General features: G+C 45.3%; 1 protein-coding gene across 1 annotated transcript in view; it reads left to right on the forward strand.

The window, feature by feature from the left end:
• LOC137561478 (solute carrier family 23 member 2-like) overlaps nt 1-27,515 on the forward strand; it is a 238,790-nt gene that overhangs the window by 24,442 nt on the left and 186,833 nt on the right. The window contains exons 4-5 of the mRNA XM_068272779.1: nt 2,130-2,311; nt 19,226-19,343. Of these exons, the coding sequence (XP_068128880.1) occupies nt 2,130-2,311; nt 19,226-19,343 (300 nt within the window). The remainder of the gene's footprint in view (nt 1-2,129; nt 2,312-19,225; nt 19,344-27,515) is intronic.

Genomic DNA, 27,515 nt, shown 5'->3' on the forward strand with positions numbered 1-27,515 from the left:
TGAGTCACAGACTGAGCTCCTCTCAGCCTATCACACTCTGGTTAGCAGCCATGTCTTTTGTTTGTAAACACTGCCTGAAACTGGCAATTACAAGCCAGGATCGCAGCAGGGAGTGGCAGAAATAGCACAGAGGGGCCCAGGAGAACATAATAAATAGAATGGTATGCTTTTTATTGTAGGAATTTTAGTGTACAGATTATCTTTAAAGATTACCTAAACACTTTCACCAGAGAAAAGGAAAACCATAGCTTCCAACTGTCCCTCTTTTTGGAAGCACAATCCCTCTTTGGGAACCAAATCCCTCTGCCCTTTTCCTCCTGCAACCCAAAATCCACTTATTTATCACAAAGTGCCAACATGGCAACTTATATACCCACATTAAAAATGCATCAATCATCAGCACAAATGAAATGCAGCAATTATCCCACATTTAAAATGTATCAGTAACCCCCAACAAATGAAATGACCCCACGTTCAATCTCTGTCACAATTGAGCAGCAACTTCCTGACAGCCAGTTCCTCCCCCAAGCCACCATGGCTGAACCTCTCTCTATAGGATCTCAGAAGGTAGGTAGCTGCAGCTGGGTGGGAGGATAGGTAGGGAGGGAAAGTAGCTGCAGCTGGGGGGGAGGGGGGTTGGAAGTGTAGGTAAGTTGGCAGCATAGTAGCTGAGACAGGGAGGTAGGTAGAGAGATTAGATAGTTGCTGCAGGACAGGGGGAAGTGTAGACAGGAAGTTAAGGTAGCTGCTGCTGCTGGGCGGGAGGATAGGTAGGGAGATTAAGTAGTTGCGGCTGGTGGGGAAGGAAGTGTGGCTAGGTAGTTAGGGGGGTTAGGTAGCTGCGACTGGAAGGGTAGGTAGAGAGCTTAGGTAGCTGCTGTAGGACAGGAGGAAGTGTAGGTAGGTAGGGTAGCTGCAGCTGGGTGGGAGGCTAGATAGGAAGGTTAAATAGTTACGGCTGATGGAAGGTAGTGTAGGTAGGTAGGGAGGTTAGGTAGCAGTGACTGGGAAGGAAGGTAGGTATAGAGATCAGGTAGATGCTGCAGAACAGGAGTAAGTGTAGGTAGGTAGTTTTGGAGATAAGGTAGCTGCAGCTGGGTGTGAGGATAGGTAGGGAGGGTAAGTAGCTGCGGACGGGGGGGGGGGGGGTGAATTGTTGGTAGGTAGAGAGGGAGGTTAGGTATTTGTGCCTTGGAGGGTAGGTAAAGAGATTAGTTTGCTGCTGCTGGATAGGAGGGAGTGTAGGTAGAATATATTTGTATGTGGTTTTTAACTGTGGGACTTGTCATGTGAAATTTGGGAAGGGTAAAAAATGAGAAACTGTATTTTCTGCATTTACGCCTAATTTGTCCCTGTAAAATGACTATAAAATAAAATAGTGTTTGAGGAAAAATATTACCCAGACAAAGCCTAAATAGTACTGAACCCCCCCTCAAAATACATTTCACGAAGATGCTATAAGTAATTAAAAACGTAATACTGTATCAAAAGCAACACAGCTAAAGTGTCAAAAATCTCAAGGACCCTAAAAGATAAAAACCTTGGAATGCAAATTGGTAAAGTGGATATCCTTTGGTCTTCTTCCATAACAATAACATAAAGTTAACTGTCTTCCTACAAAATCGGCCTTAGACTATAATGAACATATATGACCATGGTAGGTATTAGAGGATAAGGGATTAAAGTGCTGTAGAAAATCTCAATGCTATAAATAGAAAATGAATAAATAATAACTTAATTAGTGATACACAACAGTCTCTTACTGGCCACTGTTGTTGCAGTCATAAGCCCTGATTAACTGAACAGTGGTAAGATTGCCATGTGCAGTCAGTGCATAGCAATTTTACTGGTAATAACGCTGGGGATGGGGAAGCCACTGTTTGGTGAATAAGAGCCATAGAAACTAATAAGTCAGTGCTACTAGCCAATCTGGCTACAAACCTGATATAAGAGTTGTAAAAAAAGCTAAAAAAAAAGTGTATTCAATTATAATATGTGGTATAAAAGCAAAAAGTGAAGGTGGTGTCAGTGTATTTCATACAGCTGCTGTTGAAAGTATACAGACCTATTACAATTGTATAGAAGGCCATAAATGGGAAATATGTGACCATTTTTTTTTGTTTTCCTAGATTCAAGGTGCAATTATTGTGGCTTCTACGTTACAACTATTCTTGGGATTCTCAGGACTTATGGGATGTTTGCTGAAATTTATTGGGCCTCTATCTATAACACCAACAATAACGCTCATAGGGCTTTCTTTGTTTCCTGAAGCTGGAAAAAAGTGTGGGGATCACTGGGGCATCGCTGCATTGTAAGTTCAAGCAAAAGCAATATTTCAGGTCTTGTGTTAAGTTTAAAGAAATTATTCACAAAATTGAAATTGGTGTGGCTTTTAAGGATTACTTGTGATATAGCATCAAGTCATTTTGTGCAGTAAAATCTTAGTTTAGATATTAAATAAAAATACATTAGAACACATCTCGCTATACTGGAGATAATTGTGGAAGCAGAACATTATACAATGTGCATGACGAGTTTGTTGAAAACAGAATTAAAATAAGATATATAAATAAGATATACATAGAGTAAATAGTGACTACGGTTTATTAATTGTTTTCCACATCAATGACTTTTAGAATTTATTCGTGCAGCATGTTTTCCCCCCCAAAAAATTAATGCAGCAGGTCCCCAAAATAGTGCCTTGGCATGCCTCCAAAGCATTGGTTTTCAGTGAGTGATGCTTGCAAAAACAAGACACCATAAACATCAGAAGCAGCATTGTTATGGTGAAGGAATTGAGGAAAAAGTCCTGAATTATTAGCAGCAGTGCCCCAGTTCTTCTGTGGAACTAATTATTCCCACTTCAGGATCTGCAACCAGCTGGTAATGGCAGACCAGTGGTGCTCACCGCCAGGTCGTGATCACGCTTACGCGTGGATTCACGACCATTTTGACGCATTCCGCCTCGGACACGAAAATCCGTGAATAGATTTTCAACCACGAAAATCTACTTCGGCTTCGCGTGAATGTGGACAGAAATCCGCATTCACGCTCGTGAAACCCGGCGCTGAAGTCGTGGTTTGCGGAAATGCGTCAAACTATGCGGAAGTGACACATTGCAGGCCAATCAGAGTGCCCCAGCCAGGCCCTAGCAACCAATCACAGGAGGGGAGCTATGCCCTCTCCTCCTGAATATAAAGCGGCGGCCATGATGGAAAAGCTCTGTCCTTGCTAGACTGTGGTGCTGAGAGGATTATCTCCAGGCCATTGTTGTTTGAGCAAGTGCATTTATTGTGTTAAAAACAAAGCGTTTTTTTTGCTAACACTGCTCTTATACTGTACACAGTTAGCTAGTCAGTAAATGATTGCTGTAGTTAGTTGTAGTCAGTGTAGTGTAGTGGGAGTGTGGGAGTCTAGTGATTATTTAACTGTGTGTAGTGCTGTGCAGGCAGGTTCAGTGCTGCAGTGTAGTGGGAGTGGGGATTATCTGTGTGTAGAGTGCAGGCAGGCAGGTTAGTGCAGCTGCAGTGTTCACTTGTATATTCCAGTGACAGTTATACACTTGTACTATTTGCAGGCAGCCAGTCACACCGCCGGCGCCGCCACTCTCTGCCAGCGCTGTTCATTCATTCTGTCAGTGACCTTGTGCCGTGCCCAGTGCCCACTGCTCGCTCGCTCGCTGGCATATGAGCATCTCATTACACAGTGTGACATCCTTGTGTGCCCACTGCATCCTCTAGTGACCTAGTTGTATATCCAGTGCCCACTGCTGTGCCCACTGCATCCTTCAGTGACCTTGTACTGTGGCCACTGCATCCTTCAGTGACCTAGTTGTATATCCAGTGGCCACTGCTGTGCCCACTGCATCCTTCAGTGACCTTGTACTGTGGCCACTGCATCCTTCAGTGACCTAGTTGTATATCCAGTGCCCACTGCTGTGCCCACTGCATCCTTCAGTGACCTTGTACTGTGCCCACTGCATCCTTCAGTGACCTTGTACTGTGCCCACTGCATCCTTCAGTGACCTTGTACTGTGCCCACTGCATCCTTCAGTGACCTAGTTGTATATCCAGTGCCCACTGCTGTGCCCACTGCATCCTTCAGTGACCTTGTACTGTGGCCACTGCATCCTTCAGTGACCTAGTTGTTTATCCAGTGCCCACTGCTGTGCCCACTGCATCCTTCAGTGACCTTGTACTGTGCCCACTGCATCCTTCAGTGACCTTGTACTGTGCCCACTGCATCCTTCAGTGACCTTGTACTGTGGCCACTGCATCCTTCAGTGACCTAGTTGTATATCCAGTGCCCACTGCTGTGCCCACTGCACCCTTCAGTGACCTTGTACTGTGGCCACTGCATCCTTCAGTGACCTTGTACTGTGGCCACTGCATCCTTCAGTGACCTAGTTGTATATCCAGTGCCCACTGCTGTGCCCACTGCATCCTTCAGTGACCTTGTACTGTGGCCACTGCATCCTTCAGTGACCTAGTTGTATATCCAGTGCCCACTGCTGTGCCCACTGCATCCTTCAGTGACCTTGTACTGTGCCCACTGCATCCTTCAGTGACCTTGTACTGTGCCCACTGCATCCTTCAGTGACCTAGTTGTATATCCAGTGCCCACTGCTGTGCCCACTGCATCCTTCAGTGACCTTGTACTGTGGCCACTGCATCCTTCAGTGACCTTGTACTGTGCCCACTGCATCCTTCAGTGACCTAGTTGTATATCCAGTGCCCACTGCTGTGCCCACTGCATCCTTCAGTGACCTTGTACTGTGCCCACTGCATCCTTCAGTGACCTTGTACTGTGCCCACTGCATCCTTCAGTGACCTTGTACTGTGCCCACTGCATCCTTCAGTGACCTAGTTGTATATCCAGTGCCCACTGCTGTGCCCACTGCATCCTTCAGTGACCTTGTACTGTGGCCACTGCATCCTTCAGTGACCTAGTTGTATATCCAGTGCCCACTGCTGTGCCCACTGCATCCTTCAGTGACCTTGTACTGTGGCCACTGCATCCTTCAGTGACCTTGTACTGTGCCCACTGCATCCTTCAGTGACCTTGTACTGTGCCCACTGCATCCAGTGATTCATTACTAGCAACATGTCTGGCAGGGTTTCGCGGGGTGAGAGGAAAGGGAGTTCAATTGCCTCAGCCACTTCTGGGACTGCTCCACGTCCAGGGAGAGGACGCCCAGCTGTACGTGGTCGTGATGCAGCAGAAAAGGGGGCAGCAAAGCCTGGGCCGAGTCAGCGGACGCCATTGTCCAAATATTTTAAAGTTTCTGGTCCCCGTGTGGTGGTTGAGCAAATGGAACCTGACGTACTCATGGACATCATGACTTCCTCCCAGACCTCTACTGTGAGCACCACTCCAAGCAGTAGCAGCAGCAGCCAACATCCCACGCTTGTTGTGACATCCACCCCAGCACCCACTGGTCAGCAGCCCTCCCAGGATGACAGCGTTCTGTCCCTCAGTCCGGCATCTGGGAACCTGCTGATGCAAGAAGCTCAGGACTTACTGGGGACTGATGTGGCAGAGATTGAGATCGGGCCACAATCACAAGCGTTGTTGAGTTCTGGTGATGAAGAAGAGGGGTCTGTGTCTGGGGATGTAGGGACAGAAGAGGAGGCGGGGGAGTCAGAGGAAGAGCTGGATTATGATGATGCTGCTGATGATGACGACGTTGTGGACCCTAACTATGTGCAGCCTGCTGAGTCCGTGGAAGAATGGTCAGAGCAGGATGATGAGTCACCTCGGCCTAGGCAAGGATATCGCCATATGTCAGGCAGGGGCATCGGCAGCAGTGGGCGTGGAGGAAGTAGACAGGACACTGCTTTAGCCGGCACCACCACCATGCAACCCCCGGCAACTACTACCACACATTGCTCCGCTGCACCCTCTGCTAGTGGGGGCCGCAGTAAATTAAAGTCACCAGTGTGGGATTGCTTTGAGGAATGTACTGATGACAAAAGGTATGCGGTGTGCAGGTTATGCAGCAAAAGATTGAGCCGTGGGAAAAGTCTGAGCAAGATGGGTACCTCATCCCTCCAGGGCCACCTGAGAAGCCGCCACTGCCGCGAGTATGCGGACTTTAAGAGGAAGCAGGCACTGCTGGCAGGGGTTCCTGAGAGTAGAAGGCCCACCAGCGCAGCAGCATCCTCCCTCCCTCAGGGTCGTGAATCCCCCACAGCAGCAGCAGTAGTAGCACGCAAGCGCTCTTCCACCTCGGCTGCTCAGGACACAGACATTGAGGCTGGCAGCCAGTGTTCGTCTCTCTCCTCTGTCTCCCCTGCATCCCAGCGTCGTCAGACCCTGCTGAGCGACACCTTTCAGGGTCTGACCAAGCCTCTGCCTCCAAGCCACAGGCGGATCCGCAAACTAAATGGCTTGCTGGCCCGGGCCATGGCATCACAGCTGCTTCCCTACTCCCTGGTGCAGGAGAGGAGCGCCATGCGGACGCTGCTCCAATTTGGCATCCCCGAGTGGCAAGTCCCCAGTCGCCACTATTTCAGCAGGAGCGCGATCCCAGCACTCCACAAGTTTGCGGTGGAAAACGTGGCCCGTTCCCTGGACTACTCTGTGGGCAAGCGGGTCCACGTGACCATGGACTCGTGGAGTAGCAGATTTGGGACAGGTCGCTACCTGTCCTTTACGGCCCACTGGGTGACACTGATGGAAGGGAGTGAGGACAAGAGCGCATCAGCCCAGCTAGTGGTGCCACCACGCGGGATCAGGGGGGATGCAGAAGGGTCCTGTCACGACACTCCCTCAGCACCCGGAAAGCAAGCCCGCCTCGGCAGCAGCAGCGCCAAGCCTCGGCACTGCCAAGCCCTTTTAAAATTGGTGACCCTGGGGAAGGAGAGGCTTACGGCCACCAACGTCCTGGCCGCCCTCAGGAAGCAGGAGCGGAGGTGGCTGACCCCCAGAGGCCTGGAAGTGGGGTATGTGGCAGCCGATAACGGGGCCAACCTGGTGGCAGCAGTGCAGCAGGGAAACCTCCAGCACATCCCCTGCTTGGCCCACGTGCTCAATCTTGTGGTGCAGCGCTTCTTGCGCACCTACCAGGGGATGAGCGAGCTGCTGCAGGATGCCCGGGCGGTGGTACGCTTTTTCCGCCTGTCAGCCACTGCCTCTGCACTCTTGTCCACCTTACAGCAGCAGTATGGAAGGCCACAACACCGGCTGATCATCGACATGCCAGTTCGCTGGAATTCGACTCTGGCCATGTTGGAGCGGCTGTGTCAGCACAGGCTGGCTCTTAGGGCCTACATGCTAGACCCAAGTGTCCCCTGCAACCAGCAAGTCCCCATGATTACTGCCACTCAGTGGACACTGATGCAGCAACTATGCCTGGTGCTGAGTCCCTTCCTGGAGGCAACCAAGATGGTCAGTGAGGAGCGGGCCTCTGTGTGCCAGTGGGTGCCCTTGGTTTGTCTACTGGAGCAGGCAATGGACAATTTAATTGAGCGTGGGGATGAAGCCCTGAGGCAGTTGGAAGAACAGGAGCAGATGGCAGCACAGTCCAGCTCAGAGGAGGGCTCACAGCAGGAAGTGGAAGAGTTGGAGGTCCCTAACCTGAATGAGGAGGAGGAGCAGAGTGCAGCAGGCGTTGTACGTTGATGGCGGTTTGAGGAGGACAACGACATGGCACAGGAAGAGGACAGGCATGCGTTATGGGACAATGGCGAGGATGAGGAAGATCTTGCTGGCAGGGCCCACTTGTTTCCCATGGCTGTGCACATGTTGCGCTGCCTTCGCAGGGACCCCCGGGTGATCCAGATGCATTCAAGGGAGGACATCTGGATTACCTTGATGCTTGATCCCCGTCTGAAGGGGAAGCTGGGAGACTTAATGACGCCATCCACCACCGAGCAACGCACAAGGGAGTTGAAGGAGGCCCTTGTGCGCAGACTACTGGAAGCATTCCCCCAGCCTTCCACCCCCACTGTAACTGCTCTGCCAAGCCAGCAAGAGGTGCCTGCCATTGCCACTAGCAGCACAACAACAACCACCAGCAGCAGCAGCAGCAACTGGCGCCCCGGAGACCTGAAGAGCCTAAGCAAGAGCCTGTATGCAGTGCAGCAGCCCAGAACAGAGGTGCCCGCCACAGCATCCACCACCAACCAGCACAAGCAACGTCTGACCACCATGGTGTCTGACTATATGGGGTCATCCAGCGGGCTCAATGACACCGACAGCCCCGTGGACCCCTTGGAGTACTGGGTCAAGAGACTGGACATCTGGAGCGAGCTTTCCCAGTACGCCCTGGAACTCCTATCCTGCCCTCCTTCCAGTGTCCTCTCAGAGAGATGCTTTAGTGCGGCCGGTGGCGTGGTCACAGAGAAGCGCTCTCGGCTCTCCCACGCCTCTGTGGACAAACTCACCTTCCTGAAAATCAACCAGGCTTGGGTGGAAGGTGAGTTCCTGGCCCCTATTGTCGGACACAGGGGGACATGAAGTGGCTGCTGCATGTGCTGTTGTTAACTATGCCTGCCTTTATAAAGACATTTACTACCTGCCTAGTGCCTACCTTGGTTAATTTTTTGGTGTTATGGTACTACTACCAGTAAGTTGCCATGGTCCTCCTTCTGAGCTGCTGAACTGACCGCCTGCTTTGTCCTCCTGACTCAGTCGCTACTACACTCTGCGTTCACACTGCCCGGGTCGCCGGGTGCATTTAATTTTTTGGCCAGCACTATGACGCTGTGCTACTACTACTGTGCTGCTGCTGCTGAACTGACCGCCCGCTTTGTCCTCCTGACTCAGTCGCTACTACACTCTGCGTTCACACTGCCCGGGTCGCCGGGTGCATTTAATTCTTTGGCCAGCACTATGACGCTGTGCTACTACTGTGCTGCTGCTGCTGAACTGACCGCCCGCTTTGTCCTCCTGACTCAGTCGCTACTACACTCTGCGTTCACACTGCCCGGGTCGCCGGGTGCATTTAATTTTTTGGCCAGCACTATGACGCTGTGCTACTACTACTGTGCTGCTGCTGCTGAACTGACCGCCCGCTTTGTCCTCCTGACTCAGTTGCTACTACACTCTGCGTGCACACTGCCCGGGTCGCCGGGTGCATTTAATTTTTTGGCCAGCACTATGACGCTGTGCTACTACTACTGTGCTGCTGCTGCTGAACTGACCGCCCGCTTTGTCCTCCTGACTCAGTCGCTACTACACTTTGCGTTCACACTGCCCGGGTCGCCGGGTGCATTTAATTTTTTGGCCAGCACTATGACGCTGTGCTACTACTACTGTGCTGCTGCTGCTGAACTGACCGCCCGCTTTGTCCTCCTGACTCAGTTGCTACTACACTCTGCGTTCACACTGCCCGGGTCACCGGGTGCATTTAATTTTTTGGCCAGCACTATGACGCTGTGCTGCTACTACTACCACCAGTATGTTGCCGTGGTCCTTCTGTGCTGCTGAACTGACCGCCCGCATAGTCCTTCTCCTGACTCAGTCGCTACCACCACTGCACTCTGCGTTCACACTGCCCGTGTCCACTGACAACTCTGCTGCGATGTCATTGCTAATTGCTGCAAAAAAAAACAAAAAAAAAATTACAAAAACCTCTCTGGAGCCTTTTTGCCGTCAGCCACTCATCCTCCTTCAGCGGTACCTTCGCCGCCAAGTGCCATTGGAACTCGCCTTCACCTCTTTGACTGCTTAACGCGTATATATCCCTTTTTAAAACCACTTATTACCAATTAATAGCCCCATTTAAAGTGTTGATTTCACTTTAAAATCCATTTTCTCTAGAAATTTTTTTTTTTTAGAATTTTTTATGTTGAAGTTATGTTGCCCCTTATCACCTCGATAATCCATGCTATTTGGGGGACTGTAGCATGTATGGGGGCTTTGTTATTAACGTTAAAAGAAAATCCGCCTACGGGCGTGAATCCGCGCGTGATTACGCCATTCACGGGAAAAAATCCGCGTGGTTGCGTGGACGCGGACGAAAATCCGCATGCAGCGGGGCTGAATGCGGATTTTTTTTTGCAACCACGCGGATTTCCGAATTCGTGGATGAGGCACATCCGAGCATCACTATGGCAGACTGGTGTGATGTAGAGTGAAATATGTTGCTATGCTGCATAATCCAGCTCTTCCAGAGTAGTCATGACACTTTTGAAGATTACAGCTCAGTTGAGGAGGATGGAGGACACGAGTGAACTGGAAGGTGAGTATGGTATCCTTATTTTTTTTATTTACAGGAACCAGTGATATGGGGCATACTGCTTAATCATGTTTACAGGGACAACTTGCCTAATTATACTTTGAGGCACACAGTCAAATTATGTGTTTGGTGGGGTATGCTTCCAGATTGTATATCAGGGTTCATGGCATAATTATAACATTTTGGGCTACAAACTGCCTAATTATTTGATTTTGGGGATATGCTGTCTGTTTGCATAGTTAGTTAATGCGCTATGCCTAGATATATAATTTTGGAGGCACCTTTCATAATTATGCTGTTTTAGGATACAGTTTACTATTTTGTTTGGGAGGAATGGATTATTATGCTACCTGATTATGTTGTTTAGGTACTACACCTCCAAATGATGTATGCTGAGTAGTTATGGTGCACCCTGGTGCACTCTACCAATGCTCCAACTTTTACACACAATTATGCTATTATACCAGCTGGGTGTTTTGCTAGCAGCAATGGGATTCCGAGTAGCTACCTACTCGTAACAACTCGGAAGCAAATCGTTAATTACAGCATATGAGGGGGCAGGTGAGGGAGGGTTAACTTACCCATGCTGCCGTCAGCTTGAATGCGGTCCAATCACATCCCACGTTGCGTTCCAAGTCGCATTCACATCACTACCACGCTTCCTCCTAATGGGTTGAAGGAGGAAGCGTATGAACGCGATTGGGCATGGCCATGGACCAGGATGTGGCTGTGGTCACGGGTGGAACCAAATTTACATGAACTTAACAGTGGTGGGGCATTAGACTAAGACTATAATAGGAATTAGATTGTGAGCACTTTCGACACAGGTACCCCCCAGTTTAGGTAGTGACAGGGACCCCCCCAGCTTAGGTGATGACAGGTACCCACAGTTTTAGTTAGCAACAGGGACCTCCCATGTTTAGTAACAGGGACCCCCCAGTTTAGGTAGTCACAGGTGCCCACTAGTTTAGGTAGCGACAGGTGCCCCCCAGTTTAGGTAGCGACAGGTGCCCCCCAGTGTAGGTAGTGACAGGTGCCCCCCATGATTAGTGACAGGGATTTCCCCCACTCACTGTCGTCCCAGCAGCCAGCCCAGCGTCAGACCTCAGAATCAGCCGGCGACCAGTGACAGCGGGCACACGGTACCCCCGTGGACACCGCGCTGCATATGCAGAAGTGATGTCACTTCCGCATATCAGTGTCGTGTCCGTGAGGTCCTAGCGCCTGCACTCACTGGTTGCCGACTGATCGGAGGTCTGACACTGGGCTGGCTGATGGCACGTAGGCAGTGGGGACAGCCGGGGGAAGGAGGCTGACATCTGGGGGGGCATCCACCCCATTTTTCCCCTATGTAAGGACGCCCATGATCCAGGGTTATAGAAGCGGTTGTTGTGGAAAACAGTACGGGTACTATATAGTTTATTATGACTTACATGTCATGTCATGTATATATGATAGTTAAAGCCTAATTTTTACCTCAATAGACAGGGGCTTCATCCAAATTTTTTGTGGGACTGGTGAGACTCTGTGGGTTTCAAGTTACACTCCTGTTAGGTTCACATATCCTTTGGACAATCTGTTCAGGTCACACCTTTATTTTGTAGTGGCATGCTGCAGATGTTCTCTCCATTGATACGTAGAGAGGACCTGGACCTGGGATCCTAGAAACATGTGTCCCTTGGATACCAGCAGTCCACGTGTCCCTGGCACACATACGTGGGCCTCCTTATTACTACAGGAGTCACGGGATGATAGTTATACCAGTACTTTTAAGAGAAATTCCACCATGTAAAAAAAAAACATACAATTGCCATAAACATAATTTGATGCAGCACAAATCATTTTGTTTTGAATGTTATTAAAATAATCAAAATACACTTCTTTGCAACCATGGCAATTAAGATGAGTTTAGAGCTAAGATGATCGTGAAGTTTCTATCCTGCTGCATTAATAATAAGCTACAAAGTGTGAGAACCTCTTCTACTTTGTTTGTACTCTTTTGATAACAAATGTGTTGACAGTACGATGTGAACAACCTGCCAGTTTCTGCTAGAAACACTTAGGAACAGATGTGTTGTATGCACTTAGAACAATGAAAGCAACCTGAAATATATTTATTGTTAATCCTTGCAATATATTGAGCTGAAGTGAAAGGACTACTTTTTTCTCAAAAGCTGACACTCCTTGTCTGTTGTGTGTAGCTACTAGCTGCATCAGTTTCATTGCTGTGTCTGCTACCTGCTGCACAAAATGTCTGGGAAACATCATCATCAGGCACAAGAGCTTCCCAGATACTGAAATGACGCAAGTAAGAGGTGCTGTAAAACTGGAGGTTCTGACAGTGAAATGTATAAAGCAGCTGTCTTGCTGTAAATGCTGGAATCTCTAGGAAAAAGGCTGTTCCGAAATTAACAACAGCTGGAGTGAGAGTAAAACGGAGTTAAAAGTAAACTAGCTCTTTTATATTCTCAAATTTTGGCAGGAGACATAATCCCATTGCTTGTTTATTTTGGTGTTTTGTGTTTTTTTTTAAACAATATTCATAAGCCATTTGGCATAAAGTAACATTGTGCCTATGTATAAACATTGTGCTCCCTTTCATCATATTATTATTATTATTATTATTATTATTAATTGTATTTATAAAGCGCCAACATATTATGCAGCGCTGAACATTAATTTAGGTTACAGACAATATTTAGGGGTGACATACAGCAATATGACAATACAGGAATACAAGAAAACCAGATCACACAGCACAGTATAAGCATAAGGTAATGCTTAGCCAGTCACTGGATGGGAGCATGGAGATTAGGCAAGTTAGGTTCACTCAAGTGCATAGCATAGGTTCACAGTAATGGAGGTGCATAATCAGGTCGGACACAAAAGGAGGAGGACCCTGCCCAAAGGCTTAAAATCTAGTAGGAGAGGTAGAGAAATGAAAGGTAGGGACCAGAGTTCCGTTGTGGGTTTAGAGCAATTGTGAGGGGTGGTAGGCCAAAGTGAAAAGGTGAGTTTTAAGGGCCTTCTTGAAGATGTTGAAGGAGGTGGCTGCCCTAATGGGTGGAGGTAGAGAGTTCCAAAGTGTTGGAGCAGCTCTTGAGAAATCCTGGAGGCGTGCATGGGACTGTGTGATGTGGGGGGCGGTCAGGCGAAGTTCATTGGAGGAACGGAGTGAGCAGCTAGGTGTGTACCTCTGAGTAAGATCATAAATGTAGGTTGGACAGGTTTTGTGGACAGATTTGTAGGTCAGACACAATATCTTGAATCTGATTCTGGACTGGGTAGGAAGCCAGTGGAGGGATTCACGGAGGGGATCCGCCGTGGTGAAGCGATGGGAGCAGTAGATAATTCTGGCTGCCACATTCATGATAGACTGCAGTGGGGCTATTCGGGTCATAGGGAGACCAGACAGAAGGGCATTGCAGTAGTCGAGGCGGGAAATTATGAGGGCATGGATGAGGAGTTTGGTGGTGGCAGAGGTCAGGAAAGGGCGAATCTTACAGATGTTACGAAGGTGGAAGTTGCAGGAATTTGTGGGGTTTTGGATGTGGGGAGTGAAGAAGAGTGCGGAGTCCAGGGTGACACCCAGACAGCGGGCTTGAGAGGTAGGGAGAATGGTACTGTGGTTAACAGTGACATGCACATCTGGGAGGTTCAGGGATGTCCGGGGTGGGAAGATCATAACTTCTGTTTTGTCTAGATTTTGTTTCAGTAACTTAGCGGACATCCAGGAGGAGATGGCTGATATGCAGGAGGAGACCTTGTCCATGGTAGTGGTCGATATGTCAGGGGTGTGGAGGTAGATTTGGGTGTCATCTGCATACAGATGATAGTTAAAACCCATGGAGGAGATAACCTTGCCAATGGAGGATGTGAATAGGGAGAAGAGTAAGGGGCCAAGGACCGAGCCTTGGGGGACTCCCACCGAGAGGTCGTTGGGGGTGGACGAGGACTCACTGAAGGAGGTCGTGAAGGAGCGGATGGAGAGGTAGGATGAAAGCCAGGTCAGGGCCAGATCGTCAATGCCCATGGACTGAAGGGACTGGAGGAGTAGGGGATGATCTACTGTGTCAAAAGCTGCTGAAAGGTCAAGGAGGAGGAGAATGGAGTATTTACCTTCAGCTTCAGCTAAGGCAAGTTCATTGACCACTTTGGTGAGAGCACTTCTGTTGGTGGACAAGCACCAACAGAAGTGTAAGCAAGAAACGAATGGAAAATCAATCTTATTGCAATATATTAATAGACTATGCAGAATGACCTATAGTATATAACAAACCAAAACAAGACACCAACAGATCAATAATCCACAACAGATCACATTGTTTACTTCATGGTGATTATTCTATCTCATTTCCCCACTGATTGTTTTTGTGTTATAATAATGAATTAAAAGTGGATTTATATTGATATTATTAATCTGTGTGGTGTGGTATATAAACCACTTAGTCTCTTGTTTGGTTTCCTTTTTATCATAAAGGCATAATATTTTTAATTGCCAATATGGTCTGCTAGAAGAGGAAACTTGGGGTTGTTTACTGATTAAGGAATCTTAATTCTACCATATGCAAAATAACTCCAGAAAACCTTTTTATGTGTTCAGATCTTTGTATTTCAATGTTTTTATTGGGTTTTTAAGAAAAAAGAATAACAAATAATTGTTATGTCCATAAGTACAATCGTATACATATAAGTTTGTAGTTTTTCAATATATTGGACCAAAAATATGTATACATAAGTGTGGTGATATATTGGGATGCTGATGATGTTAAGGGTAATACAGGAACATATTTTTCATTTTTCATTGTGTGTCACATGTGTATGGTTGACGGAGGCTGCTACCTTGAGTCTGTATTCAGTCTTCTGGAAGTGGGATGTTGCTAATTGGATCTCCTGTAGTACATTTGCATCTGAGGGTGAACAATAGCAGTCAGGTCTTCACCTTTGATCTGCTGTCTCAGATGTGATTGTCTGTGTCTGGGTACAGGTAATTACATAAAAACATTGCTTGGAACTCTGTGTACATGTAAATAGCTACCTGTGGGCCGAAATACAATCTGACTAATTGAGTCTGCCAATTTCAAAGTGGACAGGAAAAGCCTTGGAATTTACATTTGACAGGAGGAAACCTCACTTCACAATATTTTGATGTATGGACTAGACTATAGTTTTACCTGTGGAAATTGGGTTTATGGAAGTGTTCTGAAATCTCTGAAAAGATCAAACACTAATACAGGAACTCTTTGAAGTTGCACACGTTAAACAGGAAATTGGATTATTCCTGGACCTGGGACATTGGGGTGGCCCCGGGGCACACATTTTGCTATAAAACAGCAGCTAGGACAGTCATAGATCATCTTCTCCCAAGATTAGCTCATCGCTAGAGATGATCCAGAGGAAATCTGAAAATTCGTGTCTCTCCACGGTTGGACATTTGTGCTGGTAAAAGTTCAATTAACGTTTATCCCATTTTATTTTTATGCAAACTTGTCTTATGTGTATCCTTGTAAACTTTTATTTTGTAACTTTTTTACTTTGTTTTTGTAAATCTTTTGTATATTTTATATTCTGCATTGTTCCACTTTTTTCCTGGAATATTAAATCGTTATTTAATAAGTTTGACTTCTGCTGTACTAAACTAACACTCATAGCCTAGAAGAGACTGAAGTGTAACTGTGTATAAGTCCATGCCTGATTGTATGATTGAGCAACACTACCGTATAAGATTGTAATTGCATTGTGTGTATGGGGCACTTCTGCGCTTGACAGCAGAGTGGGAAGTCTCGGAGTGGCTAACAGTATCGTTCGGAACGACTGTTAGTGGTTTTGCTTCACTACAGTGTAAGATTGCAACTGTGTGTGTGTGTGTGTGTGTGTGTGTGTGTGTGTGTGTGTGTGTGTGTGTGTGCGTGCGTGGTGTTCCTGTATTCGACCTAAAGCACAAAGCTGATCCGAATACGAAAACGTGGATTGCATGCTGAGCATTCGACAGCAGAGTGGACGTGTCTAGCAACAGCTGGTGGTGGCAGGGAGAAGTGTTTGAGGGGTCACAGCCTTGTGGTAGCTCGACTAAAGCTGCTTCCCCTCTCGATCTGGTCAAACCCACTGTTGGGAACCGTATACGCAGGCGTGCCGCAGGACGATTCCTGACAATAAGCATTTTTCATAATCAGTTATGAATAGTCAGGATTTTATGTGTTCAGATCTTTGCATGGGCATTGCATACTTTATCTATGAAGTAATAGTAATTAGATCAGATTGTTCAGTTGGAAAGCTTTCGTTTTTGCTGTCTTGTCTGTTATGCTGGGAATACACCATGCATTTTTTTCGGCAGATAGATGGTTCGATAGATAGTTTCCGACATGTCCGATCTTGCCTTAGATCGTTTTACTGCTCGATTTCTCATAGAAGTGAATGGAAATTGATAAGAGAAGATAAGAAAAGAGAATCAAAAGTGTGAAATCGAGCAGAAAAACGAATCGAAAATCGATCGGATGGAAAATCGATCATAAAAACACATTGTGTATTCCCAGCATAAGAATGATAAAGCCAAACTGTTAAAAAATATAAGTACAGTTTCAAATTCAAACGAGTTACAAATATATGCAGAGAACAGACAGCCTGCAATAGCCAGTCTGCTAACTACTATTGTTACCCTCCAGCCAGCTAACAACTTTACTATCCTACCCCTACATTGCACCCCTGTAACCGTCTTCCTGAATTGAGATCCCCTCAACTATAACATCATCACCAAGCGACCCTCATCCTGCTGTCTGGGGAGGACAAGAGAAAGGAGAAGCAATACTTCAGGACCTGAGCTCCTGGATGCTGAGCAGGAAAGACATAGGAGCAATCGAGCAACCCTGCACTGTATTGAGCAGATACATCTGCCATTATAGTGGGGTGTAATGTACTGTTACTGTCAATGTAATGTAGTGTGCCTGCAAGTGTTGTGTTTGCTGTGGTGTAGTGTCGCTGTTCTTGCCACTATAGCACATGTGTCGAACTCCAGGCCTGGAGGGCCAGATCCATGCCAGTGTTTAGGATGGACTGAGAAAGAAAGGAATGTGTTCTATCTGATGGACCACACCATTCCTGATTCAGACCCATCAATTCATTTGTGCTGTATCAAAAATGTGAGAGGATCTCGGCCCTCGTAGGACCAGTTTGACATACCTGCACTATAGTGTCCCTTACGATGTAGTGCCCATGTCCTTGTAGCTTCCCTGACCCTGCCAATGTAGTGTTCCTGTCATTTTCAGTGTTCTCTTCCCTGTCAGTGTAGTGTTTTTGCCAATTTTAATGTTCCTGTGGTATCAATCATAAGAGAAATAGAAACCTTTTTCTGTAAAACTAGTTTCAAAGTGGAGGTTTGCTTATTTGCCTGTTTTTCACAAGTTTAATTAAAGAGTAACTGTCAGGCTGCAGAAGCTAATTTAAACCTCTATTCTCCTGTGTTAAACAGTTTAGAAGGAAGCCCAAAAGCAATTAGTGAAGATAAAAATCTCAGTTACCTTTGATGTGTGCTTATCAGCAAGTCTGTTATTCTTAAGAAGACGCAAGCCGCATACCATACTGCAAAGCATTCTGGGGCTCTCCCCTCAGCTGCTAATGAGACGTTACAGCAGCTTGTAATTGCGTAGCACTGATAAATCTCCGGGGCAGAGTACACTGCAGGAGTCAGCTATTGTTCCTAGCCACATGGCTCATTAATATTCACTGCACACTGTGTTGTTCAAGAAGAGCTTATCTGTGATCAGGAAGCAGGCAGGACATGACGACACATTTGACAGAAAAACATGGAGCCTGCCATGAGCTGTCAGGAGCATCATTCTCTGCATATACTATATACAAATTCTGTGAAATCCAAACGTGGACAGTGAAATGCATATGTAATGTAAGTACAGCCAATCTTTAGCTACTGATATATGTGTTTATTTTCTCTGAGACCTTATACCTAACAGCTCCTCTTTAATGAAAGACTAGAGTGAAAAGTACTCCTTTAGTAAAGATGCTAAATAAAAAGGCAAAAGAGTTAACATTGCCATATCCGTGAAAGCATGGATAATTGTAATTTCCTTGTGAGAAAAAAGCTTAAAATTCCTAGCCTTGAAATACCCTACTCCTGCTAATTAAAACCAACAACATCCCAAACACTGAGAAAAAAAGAAATAACAAAAACAAATAAATAACAGAAACCTGACCTAAGTTCAAGAACAAAACAGAGACCAAATAAGCGCATGATTTAGTAGCTATATTATCCTTTATACATTTTCCTTACATTCCCTTGTTTTTCTTTCTCCTCCCGTTTCTCTCCTTTTTCTTTATTTCTCTCTCTTTTAATTTACCAGTTAAGATTGTCTCTTGTAGGAATGTTTTCTTCTAAATTGCATCCTAAATGATAGCTTAGGTGTAAGTTAGCGGGTCTAGGACATCATCTGTAACTTTGAGTGGTCTGTGCCCTTTTTCTCTTGCCTCTGTATTTTATTTCAATTATATATCCGGCTTTCCCCTTTTTTTGGGCAAACAGTGATGCAAAATTAACTCCCAAAATGGTGACAAAACCTATACTGAACGTTTCAGGCTACAAGCGCTGATGTTTGCAGAAAATAAACTGACAACTCTAATGCGTTAAACAAATCCACACGGGGATCTAAATTCTAAAATGTATTAGTGTCGCTACAGAGTACTCCATTTCACATATAGGGGTTGTTTTACAAGATTGAATCAACCCCCATAGCCATGGGTGGTTTATCCTAGCAGTGACAGCTCATTATTTATTTTTTTTGTGGCCTGTTCCATTTGATTGATGAATTAAACAATTTTACTTAACTATGCAATGTCGAATGCATTCAATTTAACCAAAATTGATTAGTTTTGCTGAAGTTTAGTAATTTCACATAAAGTTGTAACCATGTTTGGTTAGTTTAAAAGTCAGAATCATATTGTGCAATATCTTGCTGATATGTTGTGTGTAAAATGGAATGAAAAAAACAAAATGATGAATACAATTCAATTACATGTTAATGTTCTTTGTTTCAGAACTATTGCTTTAATAATCATCTTCTCTCAGTACCTGAGGAATGTAGAAATGCCATTGATAGCCTATGAAAAAGGAAAATGGAAAATCAGCTCATATCAGGTTTTCAAACTCTTCCCAGTAAGTGAAAGAAGGTAAAATCCATAAGATAAGTAATATAAAACAAATATGCAATACAGACAATTACCTACTTACAAATGGCTTGATTTACATTGTTTCAGAGATATAAAAATTTCTTCATGTACAAAATATACGATACTGTTTTCTTATTACACAATTTTGTTGTTCAGGGTTACAGTTTTGTTTAAACTGTTATTATAGAAAGGAGTTTAAAACACTTTAAAAGCACATTGAAAATGACCAAAAAGTATAGTTTAGACTAAGTGTCCAAATCCAGAGTTGTCCGAAAATGAATCATTTATCCACATTTCACTATTTTTAACACAAGACTCAACGTACAAACAAACTCAACTTACAATCAATCTCCCAGAACAGAACCTGTTTGTAAGTAGGGGACTGTCTGTATGTGGTTTAAGTATAGAATATGCACAGTCATTTTATTTAGCACAGTTCCTTCAGTTATACAAGTATTAGAAGCAGAGGATCAGCACGATAGCCACGCAACTAGTATTGCTTGAATTGAAATAAATATGGTATCCTCCATATACCTCTCATTACAGTTGTCCTTTAAAAAAATCAACTATCTGACCAGAGGCGTAGCTAGGGATTTCAGCCCCCGGGGACAAAGACTATTAATGCGCCCCCTAAGGTGGAGGCTGTGCCGCGCCAAAAAAGGGGCGTGACCATATAATAAATGTGGGCGTGGTGATGGGTGGAGTCAAATGTACAGGAAATTAGCAGGCTCTCGCTCACCCACCCTCCCTCAGTATGTACCTTCCAGCATGTTCCAAGACAAATTCAGCAATCATGAGCCCCCCCCCCATCAAGACAAATTCAGCAATCATGAGGCCCCCAACATGACCAACTCAGCAATCATGAGGCCCCCAACAAGACAAATTTAGCAATCATGAGGCCCCCAACAAGACAAATTCAGCAATCATGAGACCCCCAACAAGACAAATTCAGCGATCTTGAGGCCCCCAACAAGACAAATTCAGCGATCTTGAGGCCCCCAACAAGACAAATTCAGTGATCTTGAGGCCCCCAACAAATCATGAGGCCCCCAACAAGACAAATTCAGTAACCATGAGGCCCCCAACAAGACAAATTCAGCAGTCATGAGGCACATAAATAGACAGCATTTCACATAAATAGGCAGAATGCCCCCTTAATATGGTAGACACCTCTCACCTGGCAGCAGTTCCCCAAAATACACTCAATCTGACAGCAGTGGTTCCCCAAAAATAGGTAGCCCCAGGTCTATAGGTGTCCCCAGAATAGGTGGCCAGCAGTTTAGATGCCCCCAGAATAGGTGGCCAGCGGTATGATGTCCCCAGAACAGGTAGCCAGGGGTAGAGATGTTCACAGAACAGGTAGCAAGGGGTATATGTGACCAGTATATGTAGCCAGGTGTATATGTGCCCAGTATATGTAGCCAGTTGTATATGTGTCCAGTATGTGTAGTCAGGGGGTATATGTGCCCAGTATATATAGGCAGGGGGTATATGTCCCCAGTATATATAGTCAGCAATATATGTGCCCAGTTTATGTAGCCAGGGGTATATGTGCCCAGTATATGTAGCCAGGGGTATATGTGCCCAGGATATGTAGCCAGGGGTATATGTGCCCAGTATATGTAGCCAGGGGTATATGTGCCCAGTATATGTAGTCAGGGATATATGTGCCCAGTGTATGTAGTCAGGGGTATATGTCCCCAGTATATGTAGCCAGGGGTATATGTGCCCAGTATATGTAGCCAGAGGTATATGTGGCCAGTATATGAAGGCAGGGGGTATATGTGCCCAGTATATGTAGTCAGGGGATATATGTGCCCAGTATATGTAGTCAGGGGGTATATGTGCCCAGTATATGTAGGCAGGGGGTATATGTGCCCAGTATATGTAGGCAGGGGGTATATGTCCCCAGTATATGTAGCCAGGGGTATATGTGACCAGTATATGTAGCCAGAGGTATATGTGCCCAGTTTATGTAGGCAGGGGGTATATGTCCCCAGTATATGTAGCCAGGGGTATATGTCCCCAGTATATGTAGTCAGGGGGTATATGTGCCCAGTATATGTAGTCAGGGGGTATATGTGCCCAGTATATGTAGTCAGGGGGTATATGCACCCAGTATATGTAGTCAGGGGGTATATATGCGCCCAGCATATGTAGTCAGGGGGTATATGTGCCCAGTATAAGTAGGCAGGGGGTATATGTGCCCAGTATATGTAGGCAGGGGGTATATGTGCCCAGTATATGTAGGCAGGGGGTATATGTCCCCAGTATATGTAGCCAGGGGTATATGTCCCCAGTATATGTAGCCAGAGGTATATGTGCCCATTATGTGTAGGCAGGGGGTATATGTTCCCCAGTATATGTAGCCAGGGGTATATGTGCCCAGTATATGTAGTCAGGGGGTATATGTGCCCAGTATATGTAGTCAGGGGGTATATGTGCCCAGTATATGTAGTCAGGGGGTATATGTGCCCAGTATATGTAGTCAGGGGGTATATGTGCCCAGTATATGTAGTCAGGGGGTATATGTGCCCAGTATATGTAGTCAGGGGTTATATGCGCCCAGTATATGTAGTCAGGGGGTATATGCGCCCAGTAAATGTAGTCAGGGGGTATATATGCGCCCAGCATATGTAGTCAGGGGGTATATGTGCCAAGTATATGTAGGCAGGGGGTATATGTGCCCAGTATATGTAGGCAGGGGTATATGTGCCCAGTATATGTAGGCAGGGGGTATATGTGCCCAGTATATGTAGGCAGGGGGTATATATGCGCCCAGTATATGTAGTCAGGGGGTATATATGCGCCCAGTATATGTAGTCAGGGGGTATATGTGCCCAGTATATGTAGTCAGGGGGTATATGTGCCCAGTATATGTAGTCAGGGGGTATATGTGCCCAGTATATGTAGTCAGGGGTTATATGCGCCCAGTATATGTAGTCAAGGGGTATATGCACCCAGTAAATGTAGTCAGGGGGTATATATGCGCCCAGCATATGTAGTCAGGGGGTAAATGTGCCAAGTATATGTAGGCAGGGGGTATATGTGCCCAGTATATGTAGGCAGGGGTATATGTGCCCAGTATATGTAGGCAGGGGGTATATGTGCCCAGTATATGTAGGCAGGGGGTATATATGCGCCCAGTATATGTAGTCAGGGGGTATATATGCGCCCAGTATATGTAGTCAGGGGGTATATGTCCCCAGAATAGGTAGTCAGGTGTGTCCCCCAGCATGAAGGGAGCAGCGCAGTGAAGTGAGAGCTATGAGCAGCGGTGGAGAAGGGGGGCCATCTCCCCCCTCCTTCTCTCACCTTAGGGGGCTCTCCCTCCCTCGCTGTCCCCTCCACAACTAATGTCCGGGTGGGCAGCAGCGGCAGGCGGGACTTACTTGCATCTCGTCGCAGCGCCGGATGGATCTGCCGCTACTCTGGTCTAGTCCAGACCAGAGCAGCGGCTGCAGGACCAGAACGTCCGGCGCTGGAGCGAGACGGAGGTAAGTCCCGCCCGCTGCACCAGCCACCCGGACATTAGTTGTGGAGGGACAGCGAGGGAGGGAGAGCCCCCTAAGGTGAGAGAAGGAGGGGGGAGATGGCCCCCCTTCTCCACCGCTGCTCAGAGCTCTCCCTCTTCTCTGCGCTGCTCCCCTCCCAAAAAAAACAAAACCCTGCAGCTCAGCTGGGCGTCCTCGGGGACCTAGCACCCGGGGGCACCTGTCCTACCCCGACCCCCCCCTAGCTCCGCTTCTGTATCTGACAAATAACTGGGTATGAGAAAATCCCACCTACACTTTGAAAGAAAAGGCCAACATTAGTGGTAATGAGTAGACATGATGTAAAAGAAATAAATATTCACCAGAACAATCCAACAAAATTGTCCAACAGCGAAATTGTCTCAGACAAGTTCCCAAGATGTTTTCTTTTGGTCCATGAGAATCTTGCCAATTAGTCTTGCAAAACTGGCACCATCTGTTAGACAAAACAATTTTAAATTGGTGCGTAACTATCAAAAATTAAGTTTAGATATGTTATATTTCCTGTAGCACTATACACTTATACTGTATATTGAGATACATAAATATGTTTGACATTGTCACAGACTGGTAAAATCTGCTGATAACACCATATATCATCTGTTTATATGACATGTACTTTGTTTATTTTCTTTTAGTTGTTAAAATGTGGCCAGTAATCTATTGGTCTTAATGTATATGACTGATATGTTGTATATGTGCCACAATAAAAAGATTTAAACAAAAATCAAACTGAAATGATCAATAAATACATCTTATGATTGATATTAACCTCTTGAAGACCATGGTGTTAAACCCCCCTAGTGACCAGGCAAAATCCTGCTTAATTGGCCACTGCAGCTTTAAGGCCAAGCTGCAGGGCCGTACAACTCTGCACACAAGTGATTCCCCCCCCCTTTTCTCCCCACCAACAGAGTACTCTGTTGGTGGGGTCTGATCGCACCCCCATGTGTTTATGTTTTTTTAAATAAATATTTATTAGCTTTTTTTTCTAATATTTCTTGCTATTTTTTTCCCCCCAAATCCCCTCCCTCCCCCCAGCCGACCAATCACGGCGATCGGCTGTCATAGGCTTCTGCCTATGAGAGCCGATCGCTCTTTTGTCCCCCAGGAGGACAGCTGTGTCACACGGCTGTCCCCAGTAAAGCGCTGCTGCTGATCGCAGCGCTGTACAAGTAAACACACGGCGGTTTCGCCGTGTAACAGTCTTCCGAGCGGCGATCGCCGCTCGGAGACTGAAGGCGGAGCTCTTCAAACTGCTGCCCCAAGGCTTTACGCCAATCGGCGTTAGGCAGTCCTGGGGCTGCCGCCGTGGCCACGCCCATCGGCGTGACGCGGGCGGCAAGAGGTTAAGGCGTTAGCACAAAAGATCATGCTAATGCCAATAAGGTATAATTTAAAATCATTTATGTGGAAAAACCTTGTAAATCTCTGTTCTCTGCTTACATGGCCACATGGCAAACTTGGCTGGAAATGTTTGTAAATGTTTGTAAAATTAGGGCAGATTTGCTGTGAAATTCAGCTTGCAAAGTTTGCTTGCTTATCCCTACAAGCCAAGTTTTTACATTTTTGAATGGTGTAGGTCTTGTGTTCATTGTGAGAGCTCTCAGTGGTAGATGGGTTAGCATTGCCACTTTAACTAATTTGCTGATATGGCACAAGCTGTGTATAGTTGCATTTAATTTTTAGCAGTTTTTGGTAGAGTAAGTTTTCTGTGGGATTGGACCCCAAACCTTGCAGTGAGCCTTCATGATCCTGTGGTCCACCATATGTCCCTCATAAAGCCGCTTTTTATAGATACTATTACGAACTACTGCATAATGACACACAAATATGTATTTTATGAGATGCTGCTCTGACCCAGTCATCTAGCCATCATTCTTTGGCCATTGTCAAAGTTAGTTAGATCTCTACACTTGGCCATTTTACATGCCTCCTGCACATCAACATCAAGCACTGACTGTTCGCTTGTGGTGGAATATGTCCCACTCTATTGCCAGGCACCATTGTAATGGGATCATTGGTGTTAAAATGGAATCTAACCCAGCATTTCTTCTTTGCTCTGAAAATTATTTAAAGCATATTGTATACAACCAGCCTTTTTTTTTTTTTTTTTTTTTTACTAAAACAGCATTCAAAGGGTTACAGACACAGCTTTAAAGTTCATTGCAGTGAAATGTGGATGCATCTGAAGTTGTAGATAATGTTATCTTGTGTTTACTTAAATGTATCAAGTGAGGAATGTGACACATTCTCTGACTGTGGAGAAGCTGCTGGACACAGACAGAGACTTAAAGCATTTCTGAATTCAATACATAATGAATAAAACCAGCTATTAATAAAATGCAAAGTCTGCTCACAAAGCAAAAAACTGTACTTTTGGGAACTTATAATTTCTAAATGAATAATAATACTTAGCATATAAAAAGAAGGAGAACATGTTTTTATTGAATATTATGTCAGGGTTTTAAACCACTTTAATCACTTCACCTGTTAGTGTGATTTTTTTTTCATCATAAAAGATTTTATTGAGCAGATGTTATTTACAAAAATTCAAATAAACTTGCAGTTGAAAAGCTATGAATCTTATATATGACTACAATATATGTAAGATAACAAATGTATTACAGTAAACATTAGGAACGATAAAGAATAATGAGAATAATATTTAAATCACTCCAAAACCTAAGAACCCGGATTAGTTGTTTTAGTTAAACCTGTGACAGGTAACAACCAACTTTGGGATCGAAAATAAGAGTCGAGGCAGGTAGCCCATCAGGCTTACAACACTTATTAGTACTGTTGTTAGAGTGATAGCAACAATTCTATAAGGGTGACTATTCATCTACATATAACTGAGGTAATAGCTACTAGGAGGAATGAAGAGCATTAGTAGAGAGAAGAGCAAGAAGTAGGATTTGATTAGAAAAACAGAAAGAAGAGAGGAAAAAAGGTACCGACAAGGCTAAAAGTATAGGGGTATCAGTTCACCAAGTTAAAGTGGTAATTGGCTAGCGTAACTCAGCCAGTTTTTTGGAAGAACAAAATTATTGTGATCTCCTAATGTCCTGCTTCTTATTTTGTATTCCATCGAGATGATTCTATTAACCACAGATAACACTTGGGTTATGTTGATTTGGTTTGCTGATTTCCAATTTGTCACTATTAGGGATATAGCTGATAGTAAAACATGGGCTATTTGCGGTTGTATGAGTTTGGGTAGGAGATGGAGGTCAATCAGTAGTAGTGCTGCCAGTGTGATTTTAATGTTGAGGCTGATTAGTGTATATGATATTAAAGTATAGATCTGGAATTTTGGACAAGTCACAGACCTCACTGGAACTGAGCCAACCATAGCTCTGCTCTCTGCACTGCCTGTGCTGCATGGGTGGCAGCTTGTTATTAGAGCATTGATGGCTCAAGCATTCTTCCTACAGCCATTATGCCCAACATGGATGAGTGATTTAGCACAGGCTGTACACAGACAAACGTAACTGATTTCTGATTATGCCCAGTAATGATATTAATCTCAAATGACTTATGGGGTACATTAAAAATGTTATGCCATCTAGGTCTTAACATTGGTCTAGATTTATTTTTATATACCTGCAGCTTGCTGAAGTCTCAGACAAAGCCCAGCTTTCCCTTCTGTCCCAAGATAGGGAGAAGCACTGACTACTGGTATACTTCCTAGATAATATCCCAATCTGTCTGCATGGTCATATAAGGTGGTGCAATCTATAAAGGGGAAGTAAACTGGGTGGAGAAAGTGAACACATCTCAGAAGTGCAAACACAAGTTCCTAGTAGTGTTCTGGTATGATAGTAAGGTCTTTACTATATTTCACATGCTTCTGTTGCGATTCTATGTGAAAAGCATTCTCTACCTTAAAGCAACAGATACAGAAAACACTGGAGATGGATCAAGATGTAAAGGGGCCTGGAAAACACAGTACTGCACATTATGATTCTACCTTTAGTAATTTCTATTGTATGTCTATCGGAGAATAGAGCGACTGATGTGTATCATTTGAAAACCTAGTATTAGGCATCCTGTTTTAGGAATGGACATTTCTATTTATACATGGGATACAGAGTCCTCCAAGACCTCCAACACATTTCGGACTTGCCCTAACTCTCTACTCTGCTTTATCTAAAATACCTTATGTGCCAAACTAAAGCTGAATACTCACCAGTGACGTCCCATGACGACGAGCATTCCCCGATCCATCTACCTGGCGGCTGATGTACACGATATCACGCAACGACACACGTCGTTTGGGTAATCAAGTGCCTATACTTACGTTGTGAGATCGCAAAAACGATTGCTCGTTGCTAAAAAAAAATCACTGGTCGTTGAAAAAATGGTCAAAAAAATTGCATAGTGGGTATGGGCCTTAACTCCCCCCCAACGTTATATTAACACTAACACCTTGCTTACCAGATGCCTAACTTTAAATGTGTCCCTTACCTCCGAACTCCTATTATTTTTATCCTGTTCAATACTTTATTCTAACTCCCCCCTAAAAACCCTCATATAAATTTATAAGAGATCATGATACATAGATTCCTCTAACCCTGATCTCCCCTGATCTTGCTAACCTCTGAAATGTCCATACGTATTAA

The sequence above is a fragment of the Hyperolius riggenbachi genome, chromosome 3 (genome assembly GCF_040937935.1).
Source record: "Hyperolius riggenbachi isolate aHypRig1 chromosome 3, aHypRig1.pri, whole genome shotgun sequence".
Lineage (NCBI taxonomy): Eukaryota > Metazoa > Chordata > Amphibia > Anura > Hyperoliidae > Hyperolius > Hyperolius riggenbachi.